At 49.3% G+C, this 22,817-nt stretch overlaps 1 protein-coding gene across 3 annotated transcripts in view; it reads left to right on the top strand.

Annotated features, from left to right (window-relative positions):
• ONECUT2 (one cut homeobox 2) overlaps nt 1-22,817 on the top strand; it is a 56,626-nt gene that overhangs the window by 19,924 nt on the left and 13,885 nt on the right. The window contains exon 2 of one of the 3 annotated variants that reach the window (XM_070452474.1): nt 1,776-3,245. The exons of the other annotated variants lie outside the window; for them this stretch is intronic. Coding sequence (XP_070308575.1) covers nt 1,776-1,843 — 68 coding nt within the window. The 3' untranslated portion in view covers nt 1,844-3,245. Of the gene's footprint in view, nt 1-1,775; nt 3,246-22,817 lie in introns of those variants that run through there. 3 annotated transcript variants of the gene reach the window in all.

The following is a 22,817-nucleotide window of genomic DNA, read 5'->3' as shown; positions in this document are numbered from 1 at the left end:
ACATACTAGTGTTCGTGTGTTATATACTATAGTCTCAGGGTAGCTCTGGTGTGTGTGTCCTGTGAGTGTGTCATGGTGGTGGTCTAGTGGTGTATTGTGTCGGTGGTATGTGTCATTTGTCTATGCGCGTGAAGTGATCCATTTGATGAATTTGTACTCCGTGTTGTAAAAGTCTACATGTGTTTCCTGTGCTGTCTGTGGCGCAGTGTCTAGTGTCTGTCCCGTCTGGGTTTGCATGTGTGTGTGGCTGGCTATGTTCTGTGTGTGTGTTGTGGTGTGTCCATGTGCATCTCTGGAGTGCCTCTGTGGTAGCTGGGGGTGTCTTGTGGGGGTGATGGCCCAGGGTGATACCGTGTGTTCAGTGGGAGTCTAGGTGTGAGGGGAGCAGTGTCTGGGGGCTGCGGTGGTTGCACGTCGGCGTCCTAGGAGGAAGTGGCGGTGGAGCGCGTGGTGTGCTATGGGGGGGTCTGTGTGTCTCTGTGTGTATATGTGTGTGTCTGTGTGTGTGTCTATGTATGTGTGTGTTTGTGTGTTTCTGTGTGTCTGTGTGTGTGTCTATGTGTGTCTGTGTGTGTGTCTGTGTGTGTGTTTGCGTGTGTCTGTGTGTGTGTCTATGTGTGTGTATGTGTGTCTGTGTGTGTGCCTGTGTGTGTGTCTATGTGTGTGTGTGTGTTTCTGTGTGTCTCTGTGTGTATATGTGTGTGTCTGTGTGTGTGTCTATGTATGTGTGTGTTTGTGTGTTTCTGTGTGTCTGTGTGTGTGTCTATGTATGTGTGTGTTTGTGTGTTTCTGTGTGTCTGTGTGTGTGTCTATGTGTGTCTGTGTGTGTGTCTGTGTGTGTGTTTGCGTGTGTCTGTGTGTGTGTCTATGTGTGTGTATGTGTGTCTGTGTGTGTGCCTGTGTGTGTGTCTATGTGTGTGTGTGTTTCTGTGTGTCTCTGTGTGTATATGTGTGTGTCTGTGTGTGTGTCTATGTATGTGTGTGTTTGTGTGTTTCAGTGTGTCTGTGTGTGTGTATATGTGTGTCTGTGTGTCTGTATCTATGTGTGTGTGTGTCTGTGTGTATGTGTGTCTGTATCTATGGTGTGTGTGTGTCTGTGTGTAGTTGTCTGTGTGTGTGTGTCTGTGTGTGTGCCTGTGTCTGTCTGTGTGTGTGTATATGTGTGTGTTTGTGTGTGTGTCTATGTATGTGTGTGTTTGTGTGTTTCTGTGTGTCTGTGTGTGTGTCTATGTGTGTGTGTCTGTGTGTGTCTGTGTCTGTGTGTGTCTGTGTGTGTGTGTGTGTCTGTGTGTGTGTCTGTGTGTGTGCCTGTGTGTGTGTCTCTCTGTGTGTGTGTGTCTGTGTGTGTGTCTGTGTGTGTGTGTGTGTCTGTGTGTGTGTGTCTGTGTCTGTGTGTCTGTGTGTGTGTGTGTCTGTGTGTGTGTCTGTCTCTCTGTGTGTGTCTCTGTGTGTGTGTGTCTGTGTGTGTGTCTTATGTGTCTATGTGTGCGTGTATGTGTGTCTGTGTGTCTATGTGTGCATGTATGTGTGTGTGTCTGTGTGTGTGTCTATGTGCATCTGTGTGAGTGTGTCTGTGTCTGTGTGTCTATGTGTGTCTGTATGTGTGTTGCCATCTACCTCTCACCGAATGTTTTAGCTCATTCCCATTGTTGGAGTTTGCCATCTCCATGGTTGAGATAAGGACAACAAATGGAAAATAAATGTGGAAGTATTTCAAAACTGGTTATCAGACTTCGCTGGTGCTCCAGTGGTTACAAATCTGCCTTCCGGTGCAGGGGACAGAGGTTCGATCCCTGGTCCGGGAAGACCCCGCGTGCTTCAGCCGCATCTGCGGAGTCCATGAGCACGCCTGGATCCCATGCTCCACAGGAGACGCCACGGCAAGGAGAAGCCCGTGCCCCCCGACTGGAGTAGACCCTGTTCTCTGCACCTAGAGAAAGCCCGCTGGCAGCGGCAGAGACCCAGCGCGGCCGTTAAAGACATTAAGAAGTAGCAAACTTTCATACAAATAGCGAACTATGCCTGGCTTGTTAGAAGCCATGTTTCGTGGCACAAGTCTGGTCTGTAGCTGTGCCTGACCTGCCCTCTGGCTGGAAGCAGGCAGGACCCAAGCATCCCTCTCCTTCATCTCCCCTTGAATGTGGCATGGTGCCTAACACATAGTTGGCATTCAGTAAATTCTGGTGATCCACAGGGTCACCTCTGGCATCCTAGCAGGGCATCCCTTCCAGTCTCACTAGATGACCATATGTGGCTCTCCATGTATTTTATGATAAGACTTCATTTTAAATTTTGCTGTTTTTTTTCCCACTGAAATAATCACCAAACATCTGAGGAGCCAAGTCCAAAGCTGCTGCCTACAGAAGTTAAGTCATCCAATCCAGAGGTCCATTATTCTGAGTGGACAAAATCCAAACAGTGCGAGTCCTTGCTTCATTTTACCAATGAATATAGGGGCTATTTGGAGGTGATATCAGAAAGATCGAGAGATTTACTCATTTATGACTCCCACAATGTCTGAGCCTTGTTGAGGGGTTTTTTTTTTTTTTTTGGTTTTGGGTTTTGTTTTTTTTTAACCTGAGATTCTACCTCTGGCATGCTTTTATTTTTTTAAATCATAAGCAATGTTAAAAATACTTGACGGGTTTTGTCTTGGTTCTTAATGCGGGTGTTAAGAAATGCCTTCCATTAGTGAGTATGCCTCAGATAATGTGTTTATTTGCATCTTCCTTCTTCCCTGCCTGTCCCCTAATGGTCTGGTACACAGTGGGCTCCTTGAGCTGATTTATATGGATCTCAGTTGCTCTCATTTGTGCATACTTAATTCAGAGAGGTGATCACATTGATTTCCCAGGCCCACTTTTCAAGACAGATATCTCAGCAGCTCTAACTACATTGTCTGAAAAGGAAAACATTTTAAACCTTTGGAAGCAATTTTGATGGACATTTCATTGTGTTCTATATTACTCACCTAATTAAATTTCCTTCACATCGAGGTCTGTTTAAAATTCAATTGAGAAATATTTTCGAGTTCCATTGGGCAGGTAACTTTGTTTAGCTGGATTTGTTCTGCGTGCATATGAAATGGCATCCTATGAATCAATACCCAGTGCTTCTACTTTCCGTGGAGGTGAAGAAATGACACCCTGTCGGCAAATGTGGTCTTCTGTTATTCATAACAAGCCGTCTCTGGTTACTGAACTTGTTCACCCTGTCATTCAAAAAAGTCCTTGTGTTTTCGTGTCTGTGGTTTTTGCTAGGCTGATTTATTCGCCTTGTGTTTTCACGTCCGTGGCTTTTGCTAGGCTGATTTATTCCGATTGTGAGCATTGTGAACAAAATCCGTAACTTCTTTCATGGATGAGCTGGGATCCTGATACTCCTGTTTACAAGCTCCCAGTCCAGCCCTAGGCTGCTTCCCTCATTGAGGACATGCACGTCTGCTTTGTCGCTCAGTCGTGTCCACCTCTTTGGACTGAGCCCACCAGTCTCCTTCGTCCATGGGGATTCCCCAGGCGAGAGTACTGGCGTGGGTTGCCGTGCCCTCCTCCAGGTTATCTTCCCAACCCAGGGTTCGAACCCAGGTCTCCCCCATTGCAGGCAGATTCTTTAGTATCTGAGCCACCAGGGAAGCCCAGGAATACCGGAGGGGGTAGTCTCTCCCTTCTCCAGGGGGTCTTCCCAACCCAGGGATTGAACCGGGGTCTCCTGCACTGCAGGCGGATTCTGTACCAGCTGAGCTCCCAGGGAAGCCAGGACATACGAAAGTCTTATTTGCACAGCAGAGGTGGATAGAATTCCAGATGAGATTTGAAAACAAATACGGTGAACTGTCTGAGGATGCATCTCCAGTGGACGAGGTGTGATTCCCAATGTTTCGTCTTTGGAAGGAAAACTCAGGAGACTAAGTCCTTACCTCTCAACTCCAGCCATTCTACCACCAAAGACAAGGAAAACAGACCCTTGTCATCTTTTATCCTGGCTCTCCCTGACACGGCCATGCCGTTCGCATTCCATAAGCACTGCTTTAGTATTTAAAAAAAATAAAACAGCTCCAAAGATGTACTTTTTGTTGGCATTGTTAATTAACCTTTAAACATTTCAGAATTCATTAGAATCTTCAAACTTTCAAAGTTTATCTTGTTTATCTCTTAGTCCACTGTACCAAAATACCACAGACTGCATAGCTGATCAAAAATAGAAATGTATTGCTCATGGTTCTGGAGGTTGGAAGAAGATCAGTATGCCAGCCTAGTCTGGTGAAGGCTGTCTTCAAGCTTGCAGGCTTAATGGTATCCTCACTTGGGGGAAGGGGTTAGGGAGCTCTATGGAGCCTCTTTTATAAGGGTGCTGATTCTGTTCTTAAGGGCCCCACTCTCGTGACGTAAGCACCTACCAAAGACCCCACCTACTACTACCATCATCTTCGGAAGAATTTCAACAAATGAATTGCGGTGGGGGGACACAAGCATTCAGCCTATAGCAGTCTCTGTGCCTTAAATAAGTGAGTATATCGCAAGATTATTGTGAGCCTTAAATGAGCTAAGGAATATAGATACTTAGAACAGCTGATCCTTTGTGAATGCTGGCTAATATAGTTGCTATTGTTATTATTATTAATTGATTAATATTACCTTTGTAACTTCTCTGTACATAAGCAGGAGATGTGGCCTGAGTCACCAACTCTTCCATCATTTTTATGTATCAGGAGTATTGCTTGGTGTCATCACTGAGAGCATGAGCTTTGGGGCTAGACAGATCCAGTTTGGGTGCCAGCTGTGTGTGGCTATGTGAGCTCACTCAAGTCATTAACCTCAGGGAACCTCAGTTGCTTTCTCTGTAGAATGGGGATAAGGTTGGTGCCGACTCGGTAGTTGGTGTGCTAGGTAAATGAGACGCCGTGGTGTTCAGCACTGCCTGCATACCCAGAATCATCCCCTATGTCACAAGGACAGAATTTTTGTCAGTTTCACTGGTGGAACTGTGATGAGAGAGATGGCCAGACACTATGCTGGTCTTTGGGTCTCCCCTGGCAAGTTGGTTAGACACGCAGCAGTTATTCACCTTGCCACACTCCCTCTCTCCCCCACCCCGCAGGTCCTTTTAAGACTCTTAACAATTATAAGCATTTTGCTAAGCGTGGGCTTAGAACCCGGGCATCTGCTACGCGCGCAGTAGGTTCTGATTGGCATCATTACTGACTGATGTTGGGATAAGGTCCATTCTGTAAGTGTGATACATGTTGAGCACAAGCTCTACATTTGCTAGAATTGTACAATTGTATGTATAAAAACCGCAGCTCCACCGCCAAGGCTCGGCTTGTCTTCATGATCGCAGGTTTGGGAGTCATTTCAGAAAGCTCTTTTCTCCGACATCCAGGTAATGCTGAGGCTAAAAGTGCCAAGTACCGTTTCTTCTTTTCTGGTTTCAGTATGGCCAGACCTTGCCATTTTCTCTTGTTCCACTGATCCATTCAGTGTGTGTGTATTTGGTTCTCATCTAACTCCCTGAAGAAGTTCATGGCATCATCTTTATTCCCAAAGCCAGGAGCCTTAACATGAAAAACAAAAAGAAAGAAAGAAAACCCACTGACACTTTGCTTTTCCTGAAGTAACAACTTACCTACTAATAAGAGATTTTGAAGCCAGGGGCTTCCACTGAGTTCTCAACACACAAGTCTGTTTAAACAGTCTGTAGAATCCTTCCCTGACCCCAAATTACTCCAAAGCATTAATTGTCCTAGTGGTTTCATGGCCACATTATTTCATATTCATTAGTGTTTTCATGAAAAATTATAACACTAATTAGAGCGGCTCCCAGTTAATTCGCTTGGTGATTCATTGCTCTCTCCCATCTTGGTGTTCTGCATGCGGTCATCTTGGAGAAAGCATCCAAGGGGTAATTGCAGCCCTCTTCCCTGAGTGATCGCCTAATGGCATTAGTTCTGATCCACAGGCGTGTCTCCGGGGGCTCTGACGGGGTCTGGCTGCAGCTGCACCCTCACCCCCGCCCTGTGGATGCACCGAGGTCGGGTCCTCTGGAGGGGGTCCAGCGCAGCCGAGGGGCGGAGCTCCCGGCGGGGCGTGAGCATCTCTGAGCCTCTCCTGGAATCTGAGATAGGAGAGCGCTCAGGGACATCTACCCGGAGAACTCGTAGTGGGGGAGTAATAACAAAGACAAAATTTTCTTCCGTTTTGGCAGCTCTGTGGCTGAGCACGGGCTCGACCCTGGGAGTCTGGTTCACCGTCAGACCTCTGCTGCTCGGTGCTTTCCATCAGAAGTTCACGCGTCCTCATGGCCATTGGACGGCAGCCGTCGAAAAACGCAGGGGGCGGGGGCAGGCCAGCCTGTGACAGCATCCCCGGCAAGGTGGTCTCTCTAGGAGCGGAATGTCTGCGTCATAGTACATGCACGCATTCACCATATCAGATCCTGGCAGGCAGTTTTCTGACCTGTTACATACATTTACACTGCCACCAGCGGTCTGGGCGTGTTCCCATGTTCCTGGCTAGCAGTGGAGATTGAGAGATTTTCATTTAAGCCATTTTGTAGATAGATAAGGGTGTTCTATGTATCTAATTCCTGGATTGCTAATCATTTTGAGTACCTTTTTATGTAATTGTTGGAAATCTGGATTTCTTCTTCTGTGACGTGCTGGTTCAGGTCTTTGCCTGTGTTCCTATTGGGATGTCTTGACTCTTTCTTGTTGATTTCCAAAAGACTTTATACATTTATATATTCTGGATTCAGGCCTTTTGTCAGTCACATGCGCTGAAAATATCCATGGTTCTCCTTTCACGCGGTCTCCTTCCCTCTCTCTCTGTGTCTGTCTCTATTTGCTCTCATATTTGTGTCATCTATTATGCAGAAGTTCTCAATTTTAATGTGCCGTAATGTATCAGTCTTTTCCCCTTGCTATAGTATTTTTTAAGTCTTGTTTAAGAAATCTTTCTTGAGATTAAGATATTACCGTATATTATTTTATACAACTTGATCGTTTTGCCATCTACACCGAGTTCTGTGATTCCTACAGAACTTTGTGTGTGTGCATGACATAAACTAGGGGGTCAAGAATCCAGCCCTGCCCCATGCCTGCCTAGTTACCCGAGCTCCAGTATTAGAAAGACTACCCTTCCTCGTGTTCTGAGTGCCCATTTCATTAAATCCCGTGTCGTGTGTATATGGGGCTTCCCTGGCAGCTCAGCAGGTAGAGTCTGCCTGCAGTGCAGGAGACCCTGGTCCAATTCCCGGGTCAGGAAGATCCCCTGGAGAAAGGAGAGGCTACCCGCTCCAGTGTTCTTGGGGTTCCCTGGTGTCTTAGACAGTAATGAATCCGCCTGCAATGCGGGAGACCTGGGTTCAGTCCCTGGGTTGGGAAGAGCCCCTGGAGGAGGGCACGGCAACCCACTCCAGTATTCAGCCTGGAGAATCCCCATGAACAGAGGAGCCTGGCAGGCTACAGTCCATGGGGTCACAGAGAGTCAGACACGACTGAGCGACTAACAGCACAGCCATGTGAACGTGGATCTGTCTGTAAGCTTTCTGTGCTGTGAGCTGGTCTTGTACATCCTTTCCCATACTACACCATTAGAGTCTTATTAGAGGTCTTGATAGTTAATATAGCAGGTCCTCACATCTATTCTTCTTCATCAAGAATAGCCTGACTATTCTTTGAGTTTTTTGTATCCTCCTGTAGACTTTAGAATCAGCTTGTTAAATCCAAAAAAAAAAAAAAAAAAAAAATGAAAGAAAGAAGACAGAAAGGGAATGAGAGAAATCTGCTAGGATTTTTATTAAAGATTTGGTGGGATCTATAGATCAATATGGAGAGAATTAAACATTTTACAGTATTGAGTCTTCCAGTTCATTTATAGTATGTTTTACTTTTTCTAACAGAGTATATCATTTTCTTTGCCAAACTCTTGCATACCTATTGTTAGATTTATTTCTCTGTACTTGATGTTTTAATCCTACTGTCAATGGTATCTTTTTCATTTTCTGTTTGTTGTGTTATGTAGAAAAACAGTTGATTTTTGTCTGTGGATGTTGAGTCTAGGAGCCTTGTTAAATTCTCATGTTAAGTCTAATAGTTTATCCATATTATCTTGGATTTTTATGGCTGCATAATCCATATTGATGTTTGTATGTTCATCTTAATATTGACCACCTTTCTCATTGGTTCTAATAATTTTGGGTGTTGAGGCTCTTATGTTTTGTAGGTTAAAAAAATCATATTCACTTATCATTATGAGTATTCTCTTTCTGTCGAGAGAAGCAATATAGGGTAGCTGTTCCGGACAAGGACTCTGGAATCTGACTACCGGAGTTTGAATCCCAGCTCTGTTACTTTTCTGTGTAACCTTAAGTAATTTACCTAATCCTCTGTGACTCAGGGTAATTTAACTGTAAACCACCTCATAGGTTGATTTTAAAATTGAGTTAGTGCAACTTCAAAAACACTTATCAAGTCACGAGCACTCATTTATGCTGACTTTTGTTATTTTATCAATTATAATAGCGTCATTCCTTTCTAAATTCCCATTTCTTAATTGTTTTTTTCTCATTTAATTGCACTGGCTACTTTTCCAGTGTAATACTGAATCTTAGTGGTGCTTTCAGACCTCACCTGAAACTTAACACGTTGAAATATTCCTTCTAGGCTTTTTTAAAGGCATGGTTATTTGGATCTGTTTTTCATCATTTGACATATATGCAACCCCCTTTAACTGCACTTATGAATCTGGGTTAAATTCTACAAGAGGGAGATAACTTTTTAGAGGAAGGTAATTTTTTAGAGGAATTTCCTTTTGTCAAACTCTGCTATTTACATAATGATGAAAACCATTCATAATGGAATTATTTTTTTAAATATTGAAATCCTTCTGTACAAGGAGGTACTGACCCTTCTACGTTCCCAAAGATTCTTTGATGTAGTGTTTCCAAAAAGGTGCTGTTTGTTAACATAATGATACCCCTTTCGATGTCTGGGTTGAGTGAAGGAGTATTTATATTCATGCAGAGCTGTTGGCCAGTCCTTTTCTAGCAAAATGTCATATTCTTGAGCTTTTAATTTTGATTATATTCCAAGTATGTCTTCAGTTTTCCTTTCATAAAGAGTATACAGGTAGAAACTTTCACAACATTATTCATCAGCTGTACCCCAATACAAAATTAAGTTTTTTAAAATTGTAAAAAAGTGTATATGGATACACTTTTTGAGTCATTATACAACTGAAAATGCTTCCCTGCAGGAAAGACCACCTGAACTGCATAAATCCTAACCTAACAAGTGTGGCGTCAATTTTGCTCCCAATTTCTTCCAGTGCTATGTATTTCTCATTTTCTTGCAGGAGTTTCTATCTTTCTCATCTCTTTCCTTTTTTCTTTACATACTATTATTTATAGAGATCCGCTTCATTTTCTTCTTTATTTTCTGACCCTGTTTCAGAGAATCCAGCTCTTTTTGCATTATCTTGAGATAGCAAATAATTCTCTAAAATGTTAAGTTTCTGTAATATATTTTCAGATGAATTTTCTCTGATTCCAGATAGCTTCTGTTTTCCAGTATTTTCCGTCTCTCTCTCCTTTTGTCCTATTTATTAATTCTCAAAGGAGGAAGACCCAGTCGGGCCTGACGGAGCTCATAGGAAGGCTATGTGTTTCCCTCCCAGCCTTCTTCCCGGATGTTGGTGCGCTCAACCTTGTAGACCTACAGTAAATTGCCAATTAACATGCCTAACCCAGCTCCTACCATTTAACTAGCTTTCTTGTAATTTGGCTGTGCAGGACTGACATAGATTCATCACCTGCGTCCATTCCTGGGCTGCGGACAAGATGCTCAAATGATGTGTGTACATCAGTTCCCCATATGTCGTTGTTGTTGAGTCGCTAACTCATGTCCAACTTTGTGCGAACCCTTGGACTGTAGCCCACCAGACTCCTCTGTCCATGGGACTCTCCAGGCCAGAATACTGGAGTGGGTTGCCATTCCCTTCTCCAGGGGATCTTCCCAACCCAGGGATCGAACCCACGTCTCCTGCATTGGCGGGCAGTTTCTTTACCATCTGAACGACCAAGGAATCCCCAGTCCCTGATATGCCATGCGCCCAACTGTCCCCTTGTCCTCATTCTCACCTGGAGCGCCCTTTGCAAACAGTACCTCCCGGGGTTCACTCTACCACCACTGATGTCCCTCTTCTACCCACCCACCCTCGTTTTTTTTTCCCTAGGTGTTTTCTGAGAGTTGCAGTTCTCAAATCAAGTAGGTATTGGTAAAAAGGGAGTGGACAGCACTGGCTGTTTCAAAAGGCATCACCCATCACGTTGAGTGATGGCTGCTTAATTTGAATTTCTGAACAGCTGGAGGACTCAGGTGTTATTTTTCCTACCCAGTTCCAGCAACCTTGTGTTTAGGTGAAAATTCCTCATAAATGTCCCCCCCATGCAAGTTGATGGCAGTCTTGGTGTTCAGTTTGGTGAATTCTATGTTTTATTCTATTAATTGGTCTTGAAGATGATTTTAGTGGGAAGTTAGGCGAGGCTGTACTGGATTCTTCTACCTACTTTTAGGGAAGCATTCCATCCCGAATTAAATATTTGTTTAAGCAACTCACAACATCCTGGATAGCTTGCAGGAGTGCAGCCACGCAGCAGTTCTAAAGATCTCTCTTTGCCAGGCTTCTTCGTAGGCAGAAAAGATGACCAGAAATCATGATTCCAAAAGCTGAGTGCCCTCTAAAGATTTATTCTAATAAGGAAAGAATAAAAACCGTAGTGAGAGGCTCCCCTGGTGGTTCAGGGGTGAAGAATCCGCCTGCCAATGCAAGAGTTGCTGGTTCAATCCCTGGTCCAGAAAGATCCCACAAGCCACACAGCCACTAAGCCCATGTGCCACAACTACTGAGCCTGTGCTCTCGAGCCCCAGAGCGCGTGGTCTGCTGCAGAAGAAGCCACGGCAGAGAGAAGCCCGTGTACTGCAGCTGGAGAGCCCCCCTGCTGGCCGCAACTAGAGAGAAACCTGCAGAGCGATGAAAACCCAGCACAGCCAAGTCAGTTAAAAACTGAAAAATCAAAACCCACTGAGTGAGTGGTGAGGGAATCTGGGTTTTCAGGCCTCAGTCACGACCCCTGTGGTCAGTGTCAGGCAAATCATGAGCCCGGGAGCCCTGGACTCCTTTGTTATTCAGTCACTCAGTCATGCCGGACTCTGTGACCCCCATGGACTGCAGCACCCCAGGCTTCCCTGCCCTTCACCATCTCCCGGGGTTTGCTCAAACTCACGTCCACTGCATCAGTGATGTATCTAACCATCTCATCTGCTGCCCTCTTCTCCTTTTGCCTTCAGTCTTTCCCAGCATCAGGGTCTTTTCTGATGAATCAGCTCTTCGCATCAGGTGGCCAAAGAATTGGAGCTTCTGCATCCATCCTTCCAATGAATACTCAGGGTTAGTTTCCTTTAGGACGGACTGGTTGGATCTGTCTAAAGTAAAGGAGAGGACCAACTGGTCTCTAACGCCCCGCCAGTCTAGGGCTCCGTGGTTTCACCAACTGACCCGGAACCTCTGCTGTTGGAAGCCTGTTCCTTGGGGCTCCCCATTTTACTCTCAGAGGTTCTGCTGAAAGAGGAGCAGGGGAGGAGAAGGCACGTCCACGCTGGGCGGCTGAGCCCCACCCTCGGGCAGAATGTACCCGGAGGGGCCGTGGGGAGAGCAGGCAGCATGGTGCAGAGACCTGGCATCCCCTCTGGGGCCCACCCTCTGGAGACCCCCCTCTGGGGCTCCCCCTCTGGAGACCCCCCACTCTGGGGCTCCCCCTCTGGAGACCCTCCTCTGGAGACTCGCCCTGTGGAGACTACCCCTCTGAAGACTTGTCCTCTGGAGACCCCCCTCTGGGGCCCACCCTCTGGAGACCCCCCTCTGGGGCTCCCCCTCTGGAGACCCCCCACTCTGGGGCTCCCCCTCTGGAGACTCGCCCTGTGGAGACTACCCCTCTGGAGACCCCCCTCTGGAGACTTGTCCTCTGGAGACCCCCCTCTGGGGCCCCCCCTCTGGAGACTCGCCCTCTGGGGACCACGCTCTGGGGCCCCGCTGGCCCCTCTCTGAGCAAGTGGTCAGGCAGCCAAGGACCCCATTTGCTGAGTCCCCTCCGGTGACTTTGTGTTGAAGGGAAAACAGGCAGAGGAGATAAAACCTGTCGTCTTCCGAGGAGGTCTTAGAGGCACGAGAACTCCGGAGGGTGGCTGGCTCGTTGCCGCGCATTGACAATGAATAGACCTGGGGGAGGTGCTGGGTTACTTGTCACCAACCTGCTTATACGTTTCCTTGGTCAATCAGATGGTAAAGAGTCTGCCTGCAATGCAGGAGACCCGGGTTCGATGCCTGGGTCGGGAAGATGCCCTGGAGAAGGAAATGGCATCCCACTCCAGTATTCTTGCCTGGAGAATCCCATGGACAGAGGAGCCTGGCGGGCTGGAGCCCACAGGATCGAAGAGTCGGACACGACTGAGTGACTAAACCTACCCACGTATCCGGCTTATCCCCCAGCCCGGGTGAAGGCAGGGGCGGGGTCAGAGGAAGCACAGTGAGTTCTCACTTATCACCCATGTTTTCCAGACGGGAGGAAGAGGAGGAAGAGGGCACTGCGGGACTCCCAGGTGGGCAGAGCTGTGCCCAGGTCAGAGGTGAAGCCCCAGGTGGGGTTCAAGCGTTCTGGGCAACGCCAGGCTTTCCGGGGCTCCTGGCTTCTCTGCACTTGGGACCAGACCCCTTCCAGGGTCTTCAGAATGAAGGGTGCATGCTCACACACGTGTGGTCCCCTCCCCTCTCTTTCCCTCCCTCGTCTCTTTTCTCTCTCCTCTCTCCCTCCTGCTCCAGCATCTCCCACCAGTAATATTTGCTCGAATAATAAGCCAGGCAGCAGCTTTCTCACTGGCACATGGGTTGTTTGGTTCAGAGTGTTTTGGCTGTCGAGGATAATGTGCCAAATGGTTTAGAGGGTTTTCGCACCAGGGAAGGCCAGTTAGAAGGGAGCAAAAGGAGGGATAAAACCCCAGCGACCGAGAACGGACAAGTCGGTTGGGGAAGTGCGACCCCCCCTTTCTCTGCCCTTGGCCACCCAAGTGGATGCTGGCCTGGGTGCCCCTGGGTCTGCTGCCCACGTGGATGGGCAGCCGGTCCGTGAGGAAAGTCAGCTCCCAGTCCGGAGATAAAACCATTAAGTTTCCCCCTGACTCAGGCCAGGGATGTTTGGAGAAACAAGAGAGGAGTTGGAATTTAGCTCTCAGGGGTCAAGTTTACCCTACTCGCTCTGTGGTCATCTGGACCAAGGTGGCCTTGGAGGATAAGGTTTGGAGTCACAGAGAAGCAGGGAAGACTGCAAAGCATTGAACTGCAAAGTATTTATAATTTTCAAATCTTAGCACAAGATAAATGATGAAAAGATCTTGTCCTTGGCAGCCCCTCCCCCTGCATCAAGCCCTCCCGCCTCCCCAGGGACTGATCCGTGCCCCGGCCACCCTGAGCCCACCCCATCCTGTCTCACACCCCAGCTCTGCTGGTCCCTGGAGCAGCGTGCCAGGACCTATCCCGTTGGCCTCAGGAGCCCGCTTTGCTATGATTTATCAGATTACGACTTCCCGAACATTAAATAAGTACTACCAGAGTGCGTACCTCTTCTGTTCTTGCTTCCTTATTTGAATGCAAGGGGTGCTGTTATTATTTCAAAAGCTCTTGAGCATGCAGATTAACTCCTGAGGAACGGGGGCCTTCCTAGACAACCATGTGTCCTCCCATCCTGACAGCAAGGCGGGGAAGTAAGGAAGTTGATTTCCCTTGCTCTGACCTCAAAACCCCAAAGGTTTGTCAGCATGAGGCTGGAGGTGCAGACATGACCTTGCTCTGTAATGGACTTCCGCATCACCGTCAATAGCCTCGGTTGAGGGTCCCACCCCAGGTGCAGCCCCTGTGCCTGGGCCCTCCTTGCCGGAGACGGTCCTCCTCGGGCACTGTTCTCAAACCCGTATCCTGGGGGGTTAGGGGACTGCTCTGACCCCTGCACGCCCGATGGCTTCCCGCTCCAGCCCCACCCGCTGCCCTGGCCAGATCACACTGAACTGTTCAGGGCAAATATTTACTGAATGCGGGGAGAATAGAGCACACCTGCATTATTTATCAGGGGCTCACAATACCCATCACATGCAGAATGTGTTTGGACATAAATTAGTGATGTTAGGAAACACTCGGGGTCCCAAACCTGTCAGGATGCCGGACACGTATGTAAAAATGCGTCACAGTCTTACCTTTCCTAGGAGGCTAGGAGCTGGCTCCAAGGCAACTTCCACAAGGAAGACAAAACTCTTCAGCCTTTTATTTGCCATAAGCCCTCCGGACACTTCATCTACTGTTGATCAAGTCTTGGCAAATCATTTCAGACTCTAAATTCTTAACCTCACTTTCTTACCATCCCCCCCACCCTTTTTTCTTCTTTCTCTGTGAAGCAAAGAAGGACATTTACAAAGCACTGACTGTGTGCCAAGCATTGAACTAGCCCCTTGATGTCTGGAAGGGTTTGCATTAGTATCCATCCCCATTTTACAGATGAGGAAACGGAGGCTCCAGGTCATGCAGTGGATAAGTGGCCAACGTAAAATTGGCGACCAGGTCTTGGACTTTGGGCTGAGGTTTTTTTTCACCCTGAATTTGACTCACCGCCTGGGCAGGTAGGCGACGGTCATTTTTTGCTTCCCTATCAGCTCTGTGTAGCCACAGGGATGCGACCTACTATGGAACCACAGAACCGGTGGCATACAGCCATGGATGTTTATTTCTGCTCAAGAGTCCGTGGGTCAGCTGGGCAGTTCTGCTGTGCCGGGCCACACCTGGGTAGTCTCTGCTGGGCCTGCGGCAGTCGGTGGCTGGGGTGGGCAGACCCAGGCTGGCCTGGGCTTGTCACGTGGTCATCCAGCACCCCAGGAGCATGAACAAGGCACCCGGCTTCTGGAGGCCCAGGCTGTCCCTTCTGCCACAGTCAGATGGCCAGAGCAAATCACCAGACCAGTCCGGATCCAGGAAGAGCAGACTGCCTCCATCTCGTGCCAGGAGGCCCTGCAGAGTGGCAGCAGGAGGCAGGGGTGGTGGCAGGCGAAGAACTGGGGCCAGTTTTGCAGTTTGCCTGCCTTGGGTCGCCGCCGGGCTGCCTTGCTTCCCCCGGGGGCCTGCCCCTGCTTCCTGGAAGCCTCAGTTGCCTGCTCCCTCCTTGCCATGCCTGCCCTCAGCTGTTTCTTGTTTGTACCGAGGCTGTTGTGCAGAATGACTTTGAAGGAGGATTTCAATGGCCCTCTTCCCAGGGGGGAAGGGATGCAGTCAGTCTGGCAGGGGTTGAACTTTCCACTGACCCGATTAAGCTGAGGCAGGCCACCTTCAGCATCAGCCAGCACAGGAGGGCAGCCAGCCCGGGGGCAGAAACCACAGCATGAAGGAGTCTCCTCTGCCTGCACCTGAGGCCGGCGCGTCTTCTGGGTGCCAGGCAGGGGTGGGGGTGGCTCTCCACTGCCATCCGTGAGCATCTCCAGGCGTCACGTCATGCTGGTGGGGCCACAGCTCCTCTGCTCTGGGGGGGCACGGCCCCCTCCCCTCCCCCCAGGCCTCTGCGAGGACCTCTCTTTGGTTTGCGTGTTTGTGGTTTCCAGGGAAGAGGGTTGGAAGGAAAGGTCTACCTCCGCAGGACTCCCAGGCTGGCTGGTTGACAGGGGAGGTGATGCTGGGCAGTGTGGGGGGAAGGGAGTGCAGCCCGGAGTGCAGCCTGGAGGAGGGGGCGCGGGGGCAGGAGGGGAGACTGAGCCGGAAAGGGCTGCTGGCCTGCTGGAGGACTGGGACGGGCCAGAAAGCTCACGAGAAGAAAGCAACACGCTTAGAGGAAGCAGGAAAGATGGGAGTTTACAATGGGGGGTGGAGGATTGGGAGACTGGGATCGACATGTCCACGCATCAAACAGATGACTAATGAGGACAAGCCTTATACACAGGGAACTCTCCTCAGTCTCTGGTGACTGAATGGGAAGGAAGTCCAAAACAGGATGTTTTTTGGACACACACACACACATATATATACACACACACATTGCAATCCTTGGACTAGAGCCCACCAGGCTCCTCTGTCCATGGGATTTTCCAGGCAAGAATACTAGAGTGGGTTGCCATTTCCTCCTCCAGGGGATCTTCCTGACCCAGGGATCAAACCTGCATTTCCCGTGTCTCCTGCATTGCAGGTGGATTCCTTACCCACGGAACCATCAGGGAAGCCCTTAGATACTATGTATAAAGCAGATAACTAATGAGAACAAGCCTTATAGCACAGGGAACTATACTCAGTCTCTGATGACTGATTGAGAAGGAAGGACTCAAAGTGAGGGGATTTTTTTGGACGCACGGACACACACATATATACACACACATTCGTATGTATACACACATATATATGACTTCACTGTACAACAGAAACACAACATTTAAAACAACTCTAATAAAAATTAATTTAAAAAAAAGAAAAAAAAATCTAAAAGATGTGAGCCAAGAGCACAAGCATTGGGAGGCCGATGTTTCCAGACCCCAGAGACCGCCTCGTACCCACAGTGACCCCACTGCTAACTCACGATCGGTGCCTGCTCAGACCACCTTCACCAGCAGACAGTTCCTGACCCCTGCGAGGTGGTCCAAAGGTTAACGGGACTGAAGCTTCTAGACTGGGAGGGAAGAGACGCACCGATTCCATATTCCACTAAGGCAGGTGGGTAAGTCTCCCCCAAAAGAGGCGCCCGCCCACCACGGGGCTCGAGAGGTGGAAGGGACTGTGTGTGATAACGGCTTGCGGGGAACGGCTGACGATGCCCTTAATTCTTCGGACCCCTTGAGAGGTCACGGAGAAAGACCGCGTTTGCATTTGGTTAGGGAATACATAAGGCGGCACCAGGCAGGAGGGAGAGGAAGGCGGAAGGCACATCCGGCAGCAGGAAGCTTCCGGTCGGGCCCCGGAGGGGGAGGGAGGCGCAGTGGTCACGCCCCGGCCGCCCGGCCGCTGACCGGCAGAGCCGGCCCCGGGCTCAGGTTGGGCGGGGACTGCCCTGCTCGCGCCCATGTCATCTTGTCCCCCTGTCCGTGGCCTCCAGAAAAGTAAGCCTACAGCGTCTTTCGGTTTCACGTCTGAGGCTTGTCATTCATTTCCGTGAGACAGTTTCCTCTCTCCCCGTTGAAGCTGTCAGGCCCGAGTCCAAGGGACCCTTCTGGTGCTCATGATTCTGCAGCCGATCGTGAGACGGATTCCCCAGAAACAGACGGGAGCCTGTCGTGTGCATTTTCTCAACAGGGACCTGCATTCTTGGGGCAGAATCCCCATGGCGTGGGGGTGGGGGGAGTGGTTCTCAGCTCCAAAGCGTGCAGAGCCGACAGCGGGGCCGCTATGGGCCCCTCAGGAATGAGCGGCGGGGAAGGGGCTTCCAGGCCTACTGTCAGCCCCGACGTTCATTCTGCCGTTCAGGTGCTACGTCGTGTCCAACTCTTTGCCACCCCATGGACTGCAGCCCACCAGGCTTCCCTATCATCACCATCTCCCAGAGCTTGCTCAAACTCATGTCCTTCCAGTCGGTGATGTCATCCAACCGCCTCATCCTCTGTCGTCCCTTCTCCTCCCACCTTCAGTCTTTCCCAGCATCAAGGTCTTCTCAAATGAGTGGGCTCCTCGCATCAGGTGCCCTAAACAAGTCACTGAACTTTTCATTCAGGGCATGCAAAGACCAAAGACCTCTGTCCCCGGAAGGAAAATCAGTGATGGGTGAAAATGAGCCTTTTCCGTCAGATGAACGACACAGTCTCTGCCCTTTGTGACCGCCAGGGGTGGGGTCGGGGCCTCCCCAGCTGTGCGTGAAAGGAAAGCCCATGACGACGTCGCTTGTCGTGGCCTCCTGCGTGTTTTTCTCGAGTCTCTGATGCTGCCCCTCACCCTGTCCCGCCTCCCCTTGCATCCCCTCCTGATGGGATTGACTTCGGGCTGTACCACCTCACCGTGTGCCTGGCTGCCCATGTGCGGGTACTGGACGGCCCCCTGGGTGCCGGAGGACAGCTGAGCCCCTGAGGACCCAGGAGTGGCCTGGCCCCGTTGTGGTGGGGGGGGGGGGGGGCGGCAGGCAGGGAGAAAGGGCCAGTGGTAGAGAGACGTTCTCTCGCTCCTGGTTTAGGAAGATCCACTCAGGGAAGTGGTCCAGGCTTGGAGATGAACTGTCTTTGTCAGTTTCGGCCCCTTTGGAGGGTGGCCACCAGCAAACAGGTGAACGGGCACCTCGGGGATCTTGGAGGGCTCCAGCCGCAAACCAGCACTTCCCTTCTTATTTCACCCTGGGAGCCCGGTGGTCTGAGACATTTGTCCACTTGTCTTGGGCAGTAGCTGTCACCTCTGTCGTTGAACACAGGCGCCTCTGTCTCTGTAATCTGCTGGTCCCAGGTCTTGGCCCACAAAAGGCAGGTAGCGTTCTCCATCTGAGCTGATACTGGTCCTGCCCCAGAAGGGAAGAAAAAGCTATGCAGCCCCAACAGGCAGCCTCACTGCACGCAAATGATTTCTCCTTGTCTTTGCCATAGAAATGAGTTCTCAAACTTCCATGGCCCACATGGGGACCACTTCGCAAGAGAGGAGGGAAGATGGGGAATGGCTGGGGGATGTCCCCCTCCTCCCATCCAGCAGCACACACACTGACACACAGACACACACACACACAGACACACACACACACACACACACACACACGGCCTCATGGCACACCCTCCCTTCTCTCCTGCAAGAGGGAGGAGAAGAAGCAGATCCCAGCGTGGGCAGGCGCCCGAGCTGACCTCCCACCCTCCAGGAGCAGAGCTTACCTCGAGTGGGAGGAGCTTAGCCCATCTACACCGGTGATGAGCACCGTCTGTTGGGTTTCCAGCACACATTCCTGGGTTTTCGGAGCTACTTGGCATTTCCCGACCTGTTTTGAGATGGGTATTTGACTGTAGCACGCAATGTTCTCACACCAAAACCATTGACACTCTTGACTGTGCCCCTGGGCATATCTGACTTCACATTTTGTCTGAGAAATTTTGAGGCTCCTGCCTTCATGCCAACTCCCAGACGTCATTCGATCTGTCTGCTTTCTCTTAGACTTGCAAAGCAGGTGTTTGCCTCTTTTTGTACCTTCCTTCAGCTCCTGACTGCTTCTGTAGGAACCATGGGGTGGCAGCTGCCAACTGTCAGGACTTTGGGCACGTTACGTATTTGCTGCCTCATTCTTTTGGGCTTTTGGAGTTTCTGTGCATTGTCAGACCTCAGGCTGCAGCTTTGCTTTTGTTGGTAGGGATCTCTCAGCTTTGGGAAGGAATACACAGGATGTGTTGATCTGTTGTTTCTCTACAGGTTGCTGAACGTTAAACTTTTAACATTTTGTCTCTTCACTCATATATGGTTATATCTTCAAATACAATCTGACAGGCCAACTTGGACCAGCATCAGCACTGCCTAAGTACCCTCTTAAAAGCACAAATACACCCCACACCAGTCAGAATGACCACCATTAAAAAGCCTATTAATACAAGTAGTAAATGCCAGAGTGGGCATGGGAACAAGGGAACCCTACCACACTGTTGGTGGGAATGTCAATTAGTACAGCCATGATGGAGAACAGTATAGAGGTTCCTTAAAAAACTAAAAATAGAGTTACCATATGACTGTGTAATCCCACTCCTGGGCATATTCCCAGAGGAAACCATAATTTGAAAAGATAGATGCATCTCCAGTGTTCATAGCAACACTGCTTACTCTAGCCAAGACATGGAAACAGCATAGAAGTCCATCAACAGATGAATGGATAAAGATGTGAGATACATAAGTGTGTGTGTGCACATGTGCCACATAAAGTGTATTTATACACACAATGGAATGCTACTCAGCCATAAAAAAGAACAAAATCGTGTCATTTGCAGCAACATGGGTAGACCTAGAGATTATCATATTAAGTGAAGTAAGTCAGAGAAAGATAAATATTTGATATTACTTATATGTGGAATCTAAAAATCGATACAGGTGAACTTATTTACAAACAAAAATACATTCACAGACATAGAAAACGAACTTATGATTACCAAAGGGGATAGCAAGGTATGGGGTGGGAGAGTTAAGTTAGGAGTTTGACATTAACATATACACACTGCTGCATATAAAATAAAGAACAGGGGCCTACTGAACAGCATAGGGAACTATATCCAAAATCTTGTAATAGCCTATAATGGAAAAATCTGAAAAAGAATATATGTGTGTGTGTATGTGTTCATGTATGTATATATAACTGAATCACTTTTCTGTATACCTAAAACTGACCCAACATTGTAAATTAACTATACTTCAGTTTCTTAATGGGTTTTTTTTAAGGCACCAATAAAGCCTTATCTGAAGAATAATCAATACTGGTATGAAGGCTGAGGACTGTGTGATTAACCCAAAGAGAACAAATTGACCAAGGGTCTCAGCCGATGTGGATAGAGTATATGTGGCCAGATCTTGTTATCAGGCGGTTTCCCCGCACTACTGTTCATTCAGAATCTTCCAGATGCGGGCTTGGCATACTTGTCCTGGGAGGCTGGGGTGGGAACAGCAATCCGGGGACCTGATGTGGCCGTGGGGTTGCGCACACAGGCTCTCATGTCTCAGAAGCGCCCTCAGAGGTTTGTGAAAGCCCAGATTCCAGAGCCCTGCCCCGCAAGGTGAGAGTCAGGATTTCTGGGGACAGACCGCCGGGGCTGCCCTGCAGCAGTTTCTCTCTAAGGGGCCAGGGGTGTGGGTGCCATTTCTGTAGAGGACGAAGGTGGAGAGACCCAAGGGCCGGACACCTGCCCTGGGCCTGCAGCCAGCCTGGAATGTGACCTCAGCTCAGCCACTTACACCCTCAGGTATCCACTTATTTTATTTTAAAGTGAGAATAATTCTTCCACTTACCTACCTTGGGACTCCTGGGGTAATCCCGCCAGACAGAAGGCGGCACACGCACGCTTGGCCTCATGGAAGCCTCTACGGAGGTGAGCGCCTTCTTTCCATTATGCCGATGAGGAAGATGGGCACTGGGAGGTTGCGTCATTTACTGAGATCCCATGTCTTGGAGGTGAAGGAGCCCAGATTAGAATCCAGGCATTTGGGTTCCAGAACATTCCATTCCATCAGGGTTCTCCTCTGAGACTCTAGCGGCCAGACAGATCCTTGTTCCCCTGCAAGGATCACAGCCTGGTCGTGGCGAAGGCGCTTGCATAACTCAATGAAGCTGTGAGCCATGCCATCCAGGGCCACCCAAGAAGGATGCGTCACAGTGGAGCGTTCTAACAGAACATGGTCCGCTGGAGGAGGGAACTCAAACCACTCCGGTATTGTTGCCGTGAGAACCCCATGAGCAGCGTGAAAAGACAAAAAGACATGACACCGGAAGGGGAGCCCCCCAGGTCAGCAGGCGTCCAGTATGCTGCTGGGGGAGAGCGGAGGGCAACTCCCCACAGCTCCAGAGAGAAGGAAGCGGAAGCGGCGGGGCCACAGCAGAAGTGACGCTCAGTCATGGAGGTGTCTGGTGGCAAAAGTCAAGGCCGATGCTATAAAGAACAATATTGCACAGGAACCTGGAATGTTAGGTTGTGAACCAAGGAAGACTGGACGTGGTCAGGCAGGAGCAGGATATGGGCCAGCTGCATCATGTGGAAGCTCATTGGAAATGCCCCACCCAGGCTGACCGCTTCAGATCCTGCGTTGGAACGAGCTTTCCAGATAATCCCTGAGCAAATCAACTTTGTTTTTTCAGTATCTGTTGATTTAGGCTGCGCTGGGTCCCCATTGCTGCAGGCAGGCTTTCCCTGGTTGTGGCGAGCAGGGGCTGCTCTCTAGTTGCGATGTGCAGGCTTCTCACTGAGGTGGTCTTTTGGTGTGGAGCACAGGCTCTAGGGCACATGGGCCTCAGTAACTGTGACACACAGGCTTCGTTGCCTTGTAGCATACGGAATCTTCTGGACCAGGGATCGAACCCATGTCCCCTGCATTGGCAGTTGGATTCTTAACCAGTGGACCACCAGGGAAGTCCCCACTCTGAACTTTAGAAGCACGGTTGTAGAGGATTGCACTAGAGAGGGTAAGTTTACCAACGAGGCTAAAGTAAATATTCAAAATCCAACAAAAGTCTAAGATCCTCCCAGGGATAATCAAAGAAGAAATCTTAACTGGGAAGTTCCAATGGGAAAAGAGTAACTGTGAGCCATTTCAGCCCTTTCTGAGTTCCCATTGCAGGGCAGGTGCCCTTTAACTGAGAGCCCAAACTTTCCGAGAGATCTGGGTTTGGAATGAAACAAGTTGTTTCTTACAGGTGTGTATATGTGGGCTTCCCCGGTGGCTCAGCTGGTGAAGAATCTGCCTGCGATGCAGGAGACCTGGGTTCCATCCCTGGGTTGGGGAGCTTCCCTGGAGAAGGGAAAGGCTACCCACTCTAGTATTCTGGCCTGGAGAATTCTGTGGAATCTGTAGTTCATGGGGTCGCAAAGAGTCAGACAGGACCGGGTGCCTTTCACTTTCATATGTGTGTTGTGTTTAATTTTCAAAGGTAATCTGATTACTTTTGGAAGTAAGAGAAGCAAAAGTCAGGAGGAGAGAGAGGGTTTAGCAGAGTTGATGCCGCCCAACAGTTTACTTTTGGAGTGCTCTCCTGCCCCTGCCCTTTCTCACAGCTTCTCTCTTATTTCAGGAGTGAGCCCTTTACGGCCGATGGCATCCAACAGGGAG

The sequence above is a fragment of the Odocoileus virginianus genome, chromosome 22 (genome assembly GCF_023699985.2).
Source record: "Odocoileus virginianus isolate 20LAN1187 ecotype Illinois chromosome 22, Ovbor_1.2, whole genome shotgun sequence".
Classification (NCBI taxonomy): domain Eukaryota; kingdom Metazoa; phylum Chordata; class Mammalia; order Artiodactyla; family Cervidae; genus Odocoileus; species Odocoileus virginianus.
Note: the sequence above shows the minus strand (reverse complement) of the source record. Positions and strands in the feature narration are given on the sequence as shown.